Source organism: Orbicella faveolata, unplaced genomic scaffold (genome assembly GCF_042242905.1).
Source record: "Orbicella faveolata isolate gen_17 unplaced genomic scaffold, um_ofav_v1 contig_3, whole genome shotgun sequence".
In the NCBI taxonomy this organism is placed as follows: domain Eukaryota; kingdom Metazoa; phylum Cnidaria; class Anthozoa; order Scleractinia; family Merulinidae; genus Orbicella; species Orbicella faveolata.
In genome coordinates this window covers 11,230,266-11,245,950 of record NW_028301558.1, presented here as the reverse complement: position 1 = coordinate 11,245,950, position 15,685 = coordinate 11,230,266, and the positions used below count along the sequence as shown (strand labels likewise).

The window sequence follows — 15,685 nt, the reverse complement described above, 5'->3', positions numbered from 1 at the left end:
GGTAGATAAGATAGATTTAGTGTACGATTGACGCTTTGTCGTGCTGGAAAGCGCATTATTCTGTTTACACGGCACAAGAGTCGACTGGATTAGATTAAAGTTTGTTTTGAGTAGCTATAGCAGCAGTGGGGAATTCAATTGGCTCAACTTACTTCGCTCTGTCGACTGTTCACTGTCCAATCAATTTACAGCTTTATGTTAGTTCGGCAATTTATATCAGGTTTTGCAATTTTGGATCATTTCAGTCTCAATTGATATACCGTACCTTGCATTTTCTGATCTCTCCAACTGTGGAACAACTAAAAAGCTCATTGAGACGCTTTGTGGAATTAATCAAGATATTGTTGACAGGTTGTGTCGAGCAACATGTCTTTCAAGCAAACACTAATAAAAACTGTATTTGTTCCCTGTGGTTACAAAGGTACATTGATTGGAATTTTCCGCAGTTGCAATGTTTTCAGCTGCTCTCTATATTCATAAATAATTGCTTTACTTTCTGTACTTTGTTTCGATATGCTAAACTGCTTTCTCTAAAATTAAGAGTTTTAAGTTCTATTCTGAATGTGGACAGCTTCAATTTAATTCTCAAGGGCAGAATCAATTGACTGGGGATGTCTTCTACACAATGACGTCATTTCATTTCAATTTACAAAGTCAAACCCTGGATGTACATGATGTAGGACCTTCGAAAAAGTAATCCGGATGCTTAATCGATGCTTAAGGTTGAAACTCAACACAATACGCGAGACTCGCCAAACAAATTTATTTCTGGTAGTGATCTAGAAAATTTTACAATTCCTCGTTTAGTCTTTAAGATGTTACAACTGACACATCATTCGTTATAAGATATTTTCCACTTTCAAATAACAGCGTATTACAATAAAATAACGGTTGCACTTTGGCGGTAGTGTGTTTTTTGGGTTATATCTTTAAGGTTGAAATCAATTATTTCTTCCTGTTCTTGTTTAATGTCACTTTTAATTAAAACTCTCTAGACTTTCTAATTCCAACTCCACCTCCGGGTTCATCTCCGACGACACTGTTCTCCGGCGTCGTTGTCGCGCTAAAAATGCCATGAACCGTCCCATGTCGTTTGGTGTCAAGCCACTGATAAACCGCGGCATTTCAGGGACGTCATCTCGATGTCTCCAGTCATGCCACGTGCTGCCGCGTCTAGCATCCAACGAGTTCCAAGCCGTTCTGGGCGCATCGGGATCGTCCTCTTTTGTAGTTAAACACGAAGCTACGGAGCATTCGATGAGAAGCACGATGAAGCTGATTCCAACTCCGACGCAGACAATGATAAACACACCCACCATGTCTGCCAGCCCCAGCTGGATTCCACGGTCATCGCTAACGTGTTCTTCTTCACAATGCCTCTGTGAATGGAACCACTTTTGTTCAAGGCTGTCCATGTATCCCTCGTGGCCCAGCTCTAGGATAGCTTGACTAAGCTGTTTAGTGTACGGGGAATCTTTGGGTAATCCAATGCCGTAACCCATCTCGCCAAACAAGCTGCCGATGGTCGTCAGAGTGCCACACTCGACGGTGTGAGTCGTATGTTCCAGGACAACGGAGTCCCCTATGAGGGCAAAGTTGCCTTGTTTGACCCTTTTGATCCCCACTTGACTATTCTTGAGAAGAGTGTGATGGTACTTCATGTACCGCCACATGGTGACAAAGCTAGGGATGGAAGACGTTTCGAAGAACGACTGTGGCTGACTGTTGGCGACAGTACCGTAGGGAGTCGAGGTCTGCCCTGCCAGATCTTCAATGCTGTTTATTGGAGAAGAAAGCCTTTTAATTGTGAGAAACGCAGCTAAGTTTGCGGTATACGTTGAAATGATGATCAAAATTGCGAACCACCAAACAGCTACGGTGATTCTTCCAGAAGCCGACACTGGATGCAAGCTGTCCGCGCTTTGTCCAACGTAGTGCACAAGAGATGAGCACAGTGACTTAGTTAGGCGAAGGGTGTGTCTCCTCTTCTGATGTTCCCGTGGTGCGTTATAATGGGAAATCTGAACGCATCTACCATAAAATCCAAACGGACTGAATGTGCCGAAGAACCACAGCAGAACTCCGATCAGAAAAGTGGTCACTGCTATCGTTATCCACAAGTCGACCTTAAAAGGCTTGAAAAACGCGAAGAAATCCACTTCATCATTGACAGACCTGACGAGAGCCGTTAGTCCGAGATGCATGAACGGCTGGGTGAAGTCAATGACTTTTTGTCGTTCTGAGCTGATTGTAAATGACGCTACAGCCATGTCCGCCCTTTCTTCGATAATCTCTTTAACTATGCCGTTCCATTCTTTGGTAAGTGCATCTTGGGAGCCATAGTTACCGTCTGGTACCAGATAGACTTCGTAAGAAAATTTCAGCTTTTCTTGAAGTTTCTCAAGGAGATCAATGCAGTAACCCATTAGTACGAGTTTGTCTGATTTTATGGACGAAGATTGCTTGGTTATAAAAGGTGTTTCTTCAATAGTGACAATAGTAAAAGTTTGGTTTTCCATAGACACTGATGTGTCACTAGGAATAGAAGTTTTCTCGGATGGCCAGATTATTTCCTTTTTCTCCTCCATGACCAGCCCGTTAATGGAATCCCATTTACCTACTTTCTCTAATCCAGATCGGCGCAGATTTACAATGTCAAATGTCGCGCTGAGCGGAGAACGATTGGTATCGAAGACTATGGTATCCATCACGCCGGAAGTATTAACTTTTGTGATATAATCTAACAGCGTTTCTCCAATTTTGCTAAATGCAGTCGAGCCGTTTTTAAGCACACCAAACTCTAAACCCTCAGTGATTGTCACGTTGTAGCCATCTTGAATCATGTTATGAATTGCTGTTGCCAGGACCAACACTGAGTCAAATGTATGGCCCACAGTGGCGTCTTTTTCCAGGGGTGCTGCCTCATATCCTTTCTTTTTCCACGTGTTTTCAAAGTTTTGATATTCTGTACCTCCACCAAAAGAATGCCTAATGCCCACAATACCTTGGAGATACTCTGGTATGGGCTGTCCCTGTTCATAAAGACCGTCGAAAGCAAATGCACCATTGGTGACAAGCCAAACCCATCCTTCAACCATTCCAAGATCGCTAGCTTGCCGAAGAATGGTACGAATGCTTCCAGCCATGCAGTTCAGAACAACTATCCTGGCTCCTCGACTTCTAATGTGGAGCAGCTGTGTCATGGCATTAATCTTGGATACGATTCTAAATTCCTGAAAACTTTCCACGGCTACCAGCGTCCATCCCTTGTGAGAAGCAATGTCTTTGAACACGACTAAACCATTCAGACCAAAATCACTCCTTGATGTCAACACCGCTATGCGCGTCCAGTTAAAATGCGACACAAAATCTGCCAGGGCACGGTTTTCAGTCGCATCGCTGCTGCTCATGCGTACTAAGTAACTGTAGGAGTCAGCAGAGAAGTCAAATGAAGGATCCGTAGCGTAAGGAGCTATTTGTGGAATGTGAAAGCCGGCGCATAGCGCATGCGTGGCCTTTACGGAAGATGAGGTTGTAGGTCCAACTATTGCAACAGCTCCACCGCGAATCTGCCAATAAGCTGCATCGATATTGGAGAATGCATCGGTCCAGTCAGTTTTGTTTATCAAAGGGACGAGAACGGTGTTCGGCAACAACGTTGCATCATTGTTAACATATTCCAAGCCAAGATTGAAGGCCGAAAGTTCATTTGAGTTAAGTTCGTCGCAGAGTATTCCGCCAATTTTAACGTAATTAACACTAGCTGATTGCAGAGGATACAATAGAAGAGTTAGGACAAGTAGAGGTCGTTGGTTTGCCATTGAAAAACTAAACTGTCCATTTCTGGTTCAAATGCCGAGCTCTTTAGAGTTGACGCGAAATCGTCGTCACAATCGCCAGCCTTTCCGAGCACGCGCGTATATCAGTTGTAACGAGAATCAGTTTTCAGAGTTATTTTCGTTCTAATCGTATCTATAACAAAATTCTCTATCGTGATTGGATCTCCGTGTACCTATTTGTCACGTAATCAGCAAATGATCACGTGAGTGTCCAATTGTAGATATCCAATTACAACTTGTGGTGACTGGATAATTTCGCTTCCGCTTAGTTACGTCAGCTTGAGCGCAGAAAATAAAAAAAAACTCAATAGCTTGCAAATTCGTTTACATTTTAGATGTTTTTTCTTTGTGTTTCACAACGGCAAAATAAAAAAAGTACGAGCAAAGACAAAATAAGAGAAAAACCGAAAAACAAGAGCAAAAGAAGGAGAAAAACTAACTGCGGGTCGCTTTGTTTGATCTTACCGAAGTGTGCTGGAAGTGTAAATTGCGCACGCGCTGATAGGGTAACTTCCAATATATATCGGGTGCACTTCCGGTCTCTTTAAATGGTAAAGGAAGCGCGGTTTTTCATTAAATCCAGCCTTTTTCGACGCGTTTCGATTAAAGCCAGCGTTGGAAACATAGCTATGCATTCATTTTTCGAAATCATGCTTTTTAGGGAAAATTACGAATTTTTCAATATTTTGAAATTCTCTCAAAATCTGACCTTTTAGAAGTGAAACAAAATCTACGCATAGCGTAATGAGGATTAAATTTAAAATATTAAACCAATGAAACAAATCCTGACAAAGTAATTTGCCCGGGAGCCTTTGCATTTTTTCAGTATTAGTCACATGACCAATGGCGTGGCCTGATGACGTCATCACTGGTGTTGCTGATCATGAAAAAGTTAAAACACATGAAATAACTCTGAACTAGCTGAAAATGATGAGGTTATATGAGAATAAGTTTTCCTTAGCAACGGCTTGAAAAGATCAGTTAATGGGCCCTTAATGGCTTCCTTCTAAATATTTGCGCGCTTGTCCGATTTTGAAATTACTTGTGCGATGACTCCCTGAATAGACCAATTTCGATATACTAAAATTCAGTCTAAACAGGAGCCATAATCGGGGACGGAGACCGTAAGCGCGCGCCATTTCTAGTATTGGGGCTGTCCTCATGATATGGGACAATAATTCTATTTTTAGAACAAATTGCGCCATCGCCTGAGGCACACGCGCGTACATGCTGCGAGGATTTTGCGGATGTCGCGCGGGGGAAATGGCGTCCGAAATTCCCGAAATTTTTTATGTTTTTGGCCCACAACTCAACGCGTTTACGTCTGTTGGAATTTTGCTTAAGTATTTTCGTCGTAAGCTGCTCCAGTTTGAGTGAAGTAAGACAGTGTCGAATTTAGGTATGTTCCGCTTTAAGCTTAGATATATATCGCTGACCAAGTTGTGTTCCGACGGATGCTTCTTTTACATGAGCTGTTTATTACTCCACTTTAAATTTCACATATGTTGAAGATTAATAACTTTTCCATTACACAGCAAAAAATTAGGTCGATATATTTAGATATAGCAGAGCTTCAGGACTTCATAGTTTCCTAGCTCCTCTTGCCACACGCTTGCGAGAATTTGCCAGTCTATCGCGACCGAAAAGTAAAACAAAATAATTGTTAGTTTGAGTTTCGCCTGAATTATAAGCAATGCTTGATGTTTCATCAAGGCCCAATAACTTTACGTCCGTAGATACTGCTCAGTTTTATTCGTGTAAAACTCCAGTAAATTATCTGTTGTCGATGAATGAGAGCCCCCCCCCCCCCCGATGCGTGTTTTGTACAGTCAGTAAACATGACAAATTGTACTTCCGCCGCACTTTCGTGTGAAAACGTACATCGAACTCAAACAATAACTCTATAGTTTTTAAATATGTTTAAGATTGATAAATGTTTGAGAACATATTAAAAGCTAAGCTGAAAATATGCGAATAAAGCAGAAATAATCAGCAAAGTTACGATGACGCTTTCTTTAATCAACTTTGAATAACGATTTCGATTTTGTTGATCGAGTTTAAAATATCAAAACTCTTGTTTATTTTCATTTTCGTAGTGTAAAACTTCACTATGCTTATGTTGAAGAAACACACATGATGTTAGTAGCCTTTTCTGCGTTCGTGAAATCTGTTGCAGCAACTCAGCAGAAAAGATAACGAAAGAAATCTTTGTCAAGATTTGTTGACAATTGAAAACACCGACTCGGACTTGAAAGTGCACGAGCTGCACTATGCAAATGAGCTAATAGACCATTTTACAGTTGTCTGCTCAGTGACCTGGCCTTTGTATGGCAGCGAGGCTAGAGTTGACCTTGTTTTGATACAGACCTCACTGCTTTTGTCATGTAAATGCACCTAGTTAGCATCAGAACAACTTATTTTACACAACAAAGGCAGTGAGGTCTGTATCAAAACAAGGTCAACTCTAGCCTCGCTGCCATACAAAGGCCAGGTCACTGAGCAGACAACTGTAAAATGGTCTATTGTACGCGTCAGACTTTCCCTTCAAAAACTTTTGCAAACTCACCAAACAAGCAGAAACAATAAGAAACCATCAAAACAGGTTTTGGTTATGATTAACCATTGTCTGAGAAACTCACAAATTAACTCGATACCAGAGTAGAGAGTTTTCTTGCTACATTCTTAAGTCAGAACAAACTCAAAAACATACGCGTAAGCTTACAACTAGCGCGAGCAGATCTTATTATTCATTCCCAGCGCGAGATTGAAGTCTTGTTTTCGACCCTGAAAAACCCACCTTTTCCGTTGGCTCAGAGCATAAAACTACATATAAGCGCCCTGGTTCGTATTCCCTACGATCGCTGTGAAAAATACGCAAGAGAATCTCTCAACTCTCACCATTTGATCATGTAACGTGACAACATCCACGCGAGAACCCCCGACATGTGCGTGGATCCGCGCGGATATATGACGTCAGGATGGCGCAATTTGTTCTAAAAATAGAAAAATTGTCCCATATCATAGGTGCGCGCGGATCCCAAGACTTACGGTCTCCGTCCCCGTCTAAAACAATAGACCTAAACACGAGGCTCCGGGGAATAAACCCCACAAACTCCCGCGGGGCTGCAGTTATTCCCCGGAGCCTCGTGCTGATGTCTTTTGTCTCAGGCTGAATTTTAAGATATCGAAATTGGTCTATTGTTCTCTACTCGGTTCAATTCTTACTACTAATTCGCTGTCAGCAGTCTCCAACACCGCCGGCTTCCATAATTTATCGCAGCCTAGGGCGAGCGCGGTTCGTAAAGGTTGTTTTTGAGCTTTTTCAGTTATGGCGAACTGGTCTTTAAGAGACGGTAAAATATGTAGTGGAATAATAAAATTAGTAGTTGGGGAAAGTTGGGCTTGAGATTTATTGTTTTTCTTAAGCCAGACTGAATGTCTAATATTAGTTCGAAGTACAGCGATATCTCGAATAGCGATGCTTCAAGCTCGCAGTGACTGATGGGAATGCTCCACAGGACGCGGAGGACTGGTGTTAAAAGAACTTATGGCGGAAATTTGGTTGTCTGATCCCTAGCACTTGGTAATATTTTGTTTTTCTGGCCTTGATCTGCGATCAAAACATGGGGAATGGGATGAACAAGGTAGAGTTTATTGTATTTGTTGATACTGTTTTGAACTTATGTGGCTACATAGCTCAAACAGATCCTGAAATAGTCATGACAGCGTGTCTTGCGAAACTTCGTATCTTGAATTGCTGTGCAAAGCTTTTCTTCTCTGTCACTTGAATAATTCCTCATTTAAAGCATGAGTCGTAATCACACGTACAATTCTGCCTAAATTCTTGTCTTTCAAGGGCTTAAAATTAGATCTCATGGAATTAGCTTAAAGTACTTAAATCCCGGGCTTCACAAATATTTTTGCTTAGACACTTGAGGAAATTGAACTTGTGAATTTGGATTGCCTATCTTGTGTTTAATTAAGCAATGTGCTTGGTTCAGGATCTCCTCTGAAAGTTGGTGAATACTGTCAGTTTCAGTCTACGCAAATTCGAGGTTGTCAGTAATCCAATGGTGACTGTTATTAAATTGCAATTTTTGATTGCTTTGTAGTTTGCTGCATCAATCGACCACCACATGCCAGTCTGTTACTCTGGCAGCCTTCAAACGACAGCTAAGATTACGAGCACCTTCCAGAAACAAATCTAATTACTTTGCAGAATAATATCTAGATGCCTCTTCCCCAATTTTGTTGCTGTTAGGGCTCACGATCAAACATTCGCCTTTTTGGGGGGAAGGGGGGGCTAAAATGGATTATTGACATGGGTTATTAATTGGATTAGATTCTGGTCAGCAAGCTGGATGACCGTCAGTGCAATCCTTTTTCTTATAAGAACCTGAATTTTGAGATTGGAAATACAACATTCTTGATTTTCAGTCGATTTTGCATCCGAAAATTCCTAAAATATACTTCTCAAGTTCTCCAATTTTATTCAAAGGCAAGGTGCTGCAGAATTAAATCACTCTAAAAGCATTAAAATTGCATCTGTACATATTAATGTATGGGCACCTTGAAACACATTCAGGAATCCAGAATCTACAAATCAGAAACAAGTTCTTCAAATATGTAAGAATTATGTTGCATAGTTTTTTGCATGTAAATTAATAAAGAGGCCGAAAAGGACCTCAAACTTCACCTCATTTGAAACAAAGATTGCCCTCCCCCTCCCCCTGTCAAAATTTCTGCAATGGCTATTTCCAGTGAGGGCTATGGTTATGAGAATCTTATTGACTTAAGGTGATTCCTCAGTATTGCATTGCGCATCCCTACTGCGCAGATTTTCGCGTCATTAGCTCGCGCACGTGAGAGCGTGCGCGCACTAAATGTAAGAGATTTCCCTTAAACTAAGCTTGATAGCGAAATAGATGCTCCTTGTCTCGTAAACAAGCACGGTGACCCCCACTTTTTATTTCATAATTTCAATGAGAACAATATCCTCAATAACTGAGAAAAAAAATTAGCAGAAATCTATGGCTACTTTTTTGGCAAATAAAATAAATACTACAGAGGAGACATAAAGGGCCCAACAACACATGTCCAAATTATGCTTCCTTAAAAGGATAAAAAAATGCAGGGTATTTGAAGACATCTTTTCTGGGATGTAGATGAATAAACAATCAAAGAAAGTCAAACTCTGTGTGCTATAATACGTTGCATTGAAGAATGATCGAGCTTATTTGTTGCGCACAGATATAACCAAAAGTCACCTAAATAACCATATTCGTCAGCATTGTGGCGTGAAAACAAGCACGGTGACCCCCTCTTTTTATTACGTTTTCAATGTCTCCTTGTCCTGTAACAACAGCATACCAAGTTTCATCGGAAATCTATGGTGGGTTCTTTTACTAGGGAATCACCTTAACTAACATGCATCATAATTTGATACTAAGAACCCCGAGAGCAGCTAAAGTACACTTGCTGGTAATTGCCATTTTGTTTATAAGTGAACCGCAATTTGTCTGAGGTAAAATTTGACCTTCATGTTTAGTAGATGCTGAACAAGTTAGAAACTATCATAGAGAACAGTGTCTCAGTCAGTGGCAGTCAGCTGTACCTTGATATTTGCACCTCTCACTTTCAATATCCAAAGCTAGAAGGTTACATGTAACTTGGCTCATCTAAAGAAGTTTTTTTTTTTCCAACAGATACGAGGTTAATTCCAGAACACCAGTATTTTCACACTGATACTGTTACAGATCACCACTAGATATTCCTGTCCACCATCATATCAAAATGATTTAAGAAAATTGTATTGCCCACTAACTTCCATCTGCTCCTCACTTACAAACAGATCAGGCTGCAGCATGTCATTAAAAGATGATTACTCAAGAGATTGCTGGAAACTCATCGCATTCAAACATTGCTTTGATGTCAATGTTGTGACAAAAGCTTCTTCAGTTGCTACTGTGCCACTCATTTGTCTTCTCAGGGCAATGTATTCCAGACAAAATCTGCACAAGGGCCAGGTTGAACAAAGGATGGGTAATTCTATCCAACCAAAAAAATCACTTACCCTGACTGGATAATGATTTACCTAATGGATAGCATTATCCACCTTTTGAACAACAAGCCATCTTTTTCCTATATTAAATTTTGTTTATTGGACATTGCTGAAGTGAATTATTTCTGTTGTCATTCTCAATATATATAATCTAATTGTTGTTTGTTTCTTGATAAAAATTGCAGGTTCTCCCGGGGCTTTACTTAGGGAATTTCAGAGGTACGCATTGAATATGATATTAAATAAGACAGAGTTCAACCTCCATTATGCAGTGCTCCACTTGATTATGAAGCACGCCTGAATCACTGTTATTGTTAGAACTAGGATACCATCAGTGCACCTCACACGATTCAGGAGAATGTACTTGTGACGTTTTTTTTTTTTTTTTAAATGTGGCTAAATGTAATTTAGATGAAATTTGACTCAAGCCAATGCTGGTCAGTGGTCTTTCAGAGTGACCTTACACCGTGGGGTCTCACATGGGTTTTTGCAGGGCTTATATGCTTTGCTTGCCAGCTGTGTAAGAACATGCAGTTTGCTTTGAGTGTCATTCGTGCTTGTAGCCTGCTTTTGCTCCCTGGCCTCCCTCCCTTTTGCTGGTGATAATAATTACACATGGTGGTAAATATATCGGTTGCCACTCTCAGGATTGCCATGGACACTTGTGTACTCTGCTCAAGGCTAATATCTCACTCAGCTCCACTGACACCTTTCCAGCAAGCTCATCAATTGGCGATGAGTTTAACTGGTGGTCATAATGTACATGTATGTACTGCCAGCTGAGAGTTGTTTTGATCACATTTTCCAATCTGATGTATTAATTTACTTCTAAAATGAGGAGAAAAGACATTGCACTTTGAACAACTAATTTTCTCTGCATGAATGATCATGCTTGTTACTGACAGTAATTAATTTATATACACAGTTTTTATTATTTTATTTGTTTTTCAGATGCCAAAGACATGGATCAATTGACAAAGAATAACATTACACACATCCTAGCTATTCATGACAATGCTCAACCAGTACTAGAGGTATGTCATGCACAAGTATCTTTGTAAACACACACTGACCCACATTTTCTATAATCTTGGGAACTACATTTTAAGATATCCCAGGATAAAAATTTTTTGAAAGACCTCTATGGGAGTTGGGAAAAGGGAGGTTGAGGGGTAGGATTCCTAAGGTGGGCAGGCAGGAGTTGGGAAAATTTGGGAAAATTTTGCAGCACTCTGCAGTATGTTTCTAAAGAAAAAGCACTGTAAAGACATGGGAGCTACAAGGGAAGGAATAGAAACTGGGTATAAAAGGTATTAGAATTATTATATTAAAAAAAAATGATGATGGTAATAAATGTCTTGAATTTATTTGAAGCACATACATGTAAAATAAACTCAAAAATGTTTCTTTTTTTGTTCTTGCAGCACCTAAAGTACAAATGCATTCATGCTGCTGATTCTCCTGACCAAGAGATGTAAGCATGGGCTTGCTTAAATAAGGTTACCAGTTTTAGTAATGAAAAAATGGCAGCAAATGGGCTTGTAACAAGGAGTTATGAACCTTTGGCTTTAAGATTGCAGGTCTGAAGAAGGTGAGCAGAAGCCACCAAAAATTCAGAAAAAAAAACAAAAAAAAAACAGATTGGACTACAGAATACTTAAAAATGTCCATCAGCACCGATCACAACACTGGGGGTGGTATTTGCTTGTTTTACTTGTTTTAACAACGAGTCAATTAATGATTAAAGCAAACTCAGCAATGTTAATAAAACTAACTTTAGATTTGTTAAGTAACCAGTTTGTTTACAAACGAGTGTTTACTTGATAAAACAACTCTAAATTGAAGTACCACAGCAATAATTATTATTATGCCATTTCATAAAGTCTTTTGCTATTAATAATTTTTAAACTTTGAAGATGTGTAAAATGCTGTTTGCAGTGTTCATGATCATTCACTCACAGAGTAGAGCACTTTTAAGGGCTTTTAATTTACTGGTAACTGTTAAATGCAAACTTGATGTAGTACCACTTATCACAATCTTGAATATTACCAGTAGCATTTATTTAATAAAATAGTAAAAAAAACTTCCTTTAGAGGTACCTTTGTAAATTTAAATTCTTTCTCTTTATCCTCAGATCAGGATTTTTTCAAGAGAGCATTGATTTTATTCACAAGTGCAGGTAAATAATGTTCTTTAAGGAAATATGACCTGATTGCTTACTGAGCGCGTGTTAGTTATAATGTCTGTGAGTTGCTCTTGGATTTCACGTCTCTTGGTAAAGAAAAGTGGAAAAACTGGTCTTCCCAGGCCAGTTGTACAGAGTTTTTTTCTTTAAAAATTGAAGATGGAATATGATAGAGTGATTAGATCTGTGAAATGCAACTCTGTTCGCTATTAAGGTTGACTTTGATTTGTTTCTTTATTTCAGGCTAAATAATGGAGCATGCTTGGTTCATTGGTAAGCTTTCTCACTGTTGATTAATGACATGATATGTTTGACGTGATATGTTGCATTGAGCGATTTGGTTTTGGGGGACATGGCGAATTGCTTAAACCACAAGATACAGTGTATTGATGTCATCTTATGCCCTATAAGTCTCTGACAGGTACTGTCTTGGGTTGGGGAAAGGTCCTTAAATTACCATTGTGTTTTCCTGAAAACACGTTACTCTAACAGTACCTCCCGGCTCCCAGGAGTACCGGTGTATTAAATGGGTAGCTGCAACTTTGGAATGGAGTGGGGTGTGGTGGGGGTTTGGGGGGGGGGGGGGGAGGGGGTTGCATTGGGCCAGCGTTGTTAGAATTGTAGCGTGGGCAGATTTTTCAGCTAGTGTTATCTGAAAAACGCGAATAGGGTTATCTGCTGCGTTTAATTCGTCAATCTTTCTTGTTCATGTAAGCATGGCTGGAGTATCTCGCTCAACAACCCTCGTTGCAGCATACATCATGTCACTCAGCTAAACTGGAGAGATGCCATTAAAGCCATTAAGTGCTCACGTTCCATAGCCAATCCAAATTATGGATTCCAAAGGCAACTTCAAGACTTTTATAACTTACAGGCGTCAAAGGTAAATATAATCTAATAGGACAGTAATAAGAGATGTAAATCTGTCCTCTACTGCAACTTATCTATTTGGGCTTGTACGACGCCGTAACATGCATCGGTGGAGTTTTAGATTCTTCAAGTACTTCCATAGAGCGGCTTTCATTTTAGTGTTCAAAAGATACACGATTGGCTTAAAAAACGCGCGCCACTTTTTTAATCCAGTCAGAAGTAAAACCAATCGTGACGCGCTCGCAACGTTTTCCCGCGCTTGCGTTAGCTACATGTAATTACTTCGATTTTTGATGGGTTCACTGTATTGTCTGTGTCCTTTGTGATTGCCCAGAGTGATTACTTTAGTTTATTGAAAACCACTCTAACCAGGTGGGGAGGCGGGAGGGGGTATACAAATGAGGCAGGAAAAAAAAAAAGAAAAAAAAAACTCAACTCTATGTGAACGTTTCGGCAAAGATTCGTTCTTTCGACTGGAGGAAACACGGGTTAATTAAAGGAGTTCTGTAGCAGGAAGCTGTGCCGATGAATTAATATGGCATTGTGAATAATGCCTTCAGAAAGTGCAATTCTGCAAAGATAGCTTTCACTGTGTGACATGACTGAACATTTTATCTTGCTCTAGGAACGTGAAAGACTTCAAAGAGACTTTCCAAACACGGATTTCAAGGATGAGGAGTATTTGCTAGAACTAATGGCGAATAACGAGGAGAAAGATCTTTCTGAGGAGGACGCAGTGATGAACGCTTTGTGCAGGCACACAAACAGAACTAAAATTAATTCAATTAGCAAAGAAAACCAAGAAACGTCTCATCCAAACGACGAAGAGGCAACGATAAATACGGAGCTGGAAGATTAACATTTTTTCGTACTTTATACTGTTGTCGTTGGTCTGTAGATAATCCAATGATTTTGTTGTAACCGACAGAAATTGGCACGATCGAGTGGCCGAATCTGATTGTTTCGACTTTTTTCCTCCACTAGTTGTCGGTTTCTCTGGAGAGAGAGGGGGGGGGGGGGGGGGAGGGAGGGAGTGGTACTCCCGTAAAGTTAGGGTAGGTGTATGCCGCGAAAGGTCTTAAACCCGGACTCGATTTAAGGATGAAGCAGACGCGAATTGATACCCTGTTTCAGGTCCAAACCCGAAAAATTTCACCCCGTTCAAGGAAAACCAAAAACTAAGAATGGCTTGAACGGGTCAGGTTTATTTCTTTTCTGTAAATATTCGAAGGCAAAGGTAAAGGTAATTAAAGCCAGGTAAGCATCAAGCATAAAATTTGTTCTTCGTTTAGCTGGGCATTTACGCACTGAGATTTTAGTTAATACATTTTAGGTACCTTATTTAAGGATCACACCTGAAACCCAATACCAACAGGAGCAAAAATGATACCCTATTTAAGGATTGGGAAGGTCAATCCGTATATATCTCGCGGCACATAACTATATAGCCAATATATCGGAGTATCTCCCCCCCCTTCCCCCGTCCCGGGCCCGGGGACGGTTAGTCTGCTTCTAAGATGGTTTCACTAATACTTAACTGAAGCCGCTGAAATAGATTTTGAGATACAGGTATCTTAAAAAAAAGTAATGTCTGGACTGCCCCAATAGATTTATGAGGCATTTGAAAATAATTAACCTCGTTAAAATCACTTCCACGTAGAACTTGTAAAATTTGAGATTGTATTTTTGTATTAAATGCTCACGTGATGCACAAAGAAGACTGTAATGATCATCACGAGTTGCGTGTATATTGACGTATATATTTTTTGTGCCTGCGCTCTTATTGATATTCGTTGCGTCAAGACATTGGCAAAGTACGAACCGATGTGGTTTTACTTCCGTTATCAGAAGCATTCAAATGACTGACTCGTTTTTTTTCTTTGCTCCTAATGCATTAAGCTTTTACCCGCCAGGAGTGCCAAGAAACAAATTTGTTCAATTTTAGTAAGATGTCCCCTGAGAACAATTCCAAAACTGAGCAGAATGCATGAAAGCATGAAAAAAAAAAAAAAAAAAAAAAAAAAATGAAAGCACAGCTCAACAACGTTTGTTTGAATAGTCAGGCATAAAATTGTGAACATGTTCGGACATGGTAGCGAAACTTTTTGAACACAATAAACACTTGAAGTTAAGTGCTTCTCATTTCGGAGTAGTCACACCCCATGCAACACCCATGAAATTAAGTGCTTCTCATTTGTTCCAATGCAGTGTTTCACAGAGTAAAAAAAGAACCGCCCTGTTTAGCATAACGAGGGGTCAACAAACGTATTTACACATGAATACTGTCCATTACTTTTACTTTAAGGTTACTCCTCATTATTTATACCGTATTTCATCCTTCTCATTAATAGACTCGAAATTTGGAACCTTTCAGTCCTATAATAATTTAAATTGTCCATAAAGCGCTGAAGCAGCACCTTTCCCAGTTTTGTTCGTTTGTACGCTAGGTGAACAAGGAGTGGCCCTTGTGACGTCGTGGGCTGTCACCATGGTAATTTGATTTTATTTTAAAAAGCTAAGAAAAACATGGTGCACTCATCAATCGCCCCTAAGAGTGACATCAACAGAAGAGTTCGACCGATTTTCTCAGCGAAAATACGCGAGTGAGATAATGACATCTACACAAAGTATTATTACGATATCAATTGTAGAGAGCCACCTTGAGTGGCAAGGAAAATGTTCACGGTTTCTATTCCCCTTCCGGTTGAAGGCATAATATAAAGATGGTG

General features: G+C 40.0%; 1 protein-coding gene and 1 pseudogene across 2 annotated transcripts; one reads left to right on the top strand and one right to left on the bottom strand.

Annotated features, from left to right (window-relative positions):
• Window positions 1-918: 918 nt before the first annotated feature.
• LOC110051751 (glutamate receptor ionotropic, kainate 2-like) lies at window positions 919-4,158 on the bottom strand. Its single transcript, XM_020757824.2, has one exon. It carries the CDS (start codon window positions 3,819-3,821, stop codon window positions 978-980), a length of 2,844 nt encoding a protein of 947 aa, XP_020613483.1. The 5' UTR covers window positions 3,822-4,158; the 3' UTR covers window positions 919-977.
• Window positions 4,159-7,359: 3,201 nt separating this feature from the next.
• Window positions 7,360-14,986, top strand: LOC110051689 (dual specificity protein phosphatase 22-like; annotated as a pseudogene). The gene is made up of 8 exons (XR_016209865.1): window positions 7,360-7,483; window positions 10,086-10,119; window positions 10,852-10,934; window positions 11,325-11,374; window positions 12,036-12,080; window positions 12,330-12,359; window positions 12,802-12,969; window positions 13,582-14,986. The product of XR_016209865.1 is annotated as a dual specificity protein phosphatase 22-like (transcript).
• Window positions 14,987-15,685: the final 699 nt, after the last annotated feature.

Excerpts from the sequence above, each read along its gene's own strand:
- LOC110051751 (XM_020757824.2), bottom strand. The coding sequence starts at position 3,821 with ATGGCAAACCAACGACCTCTACTTGTCCTAACTCTTCTATTGTATCCT.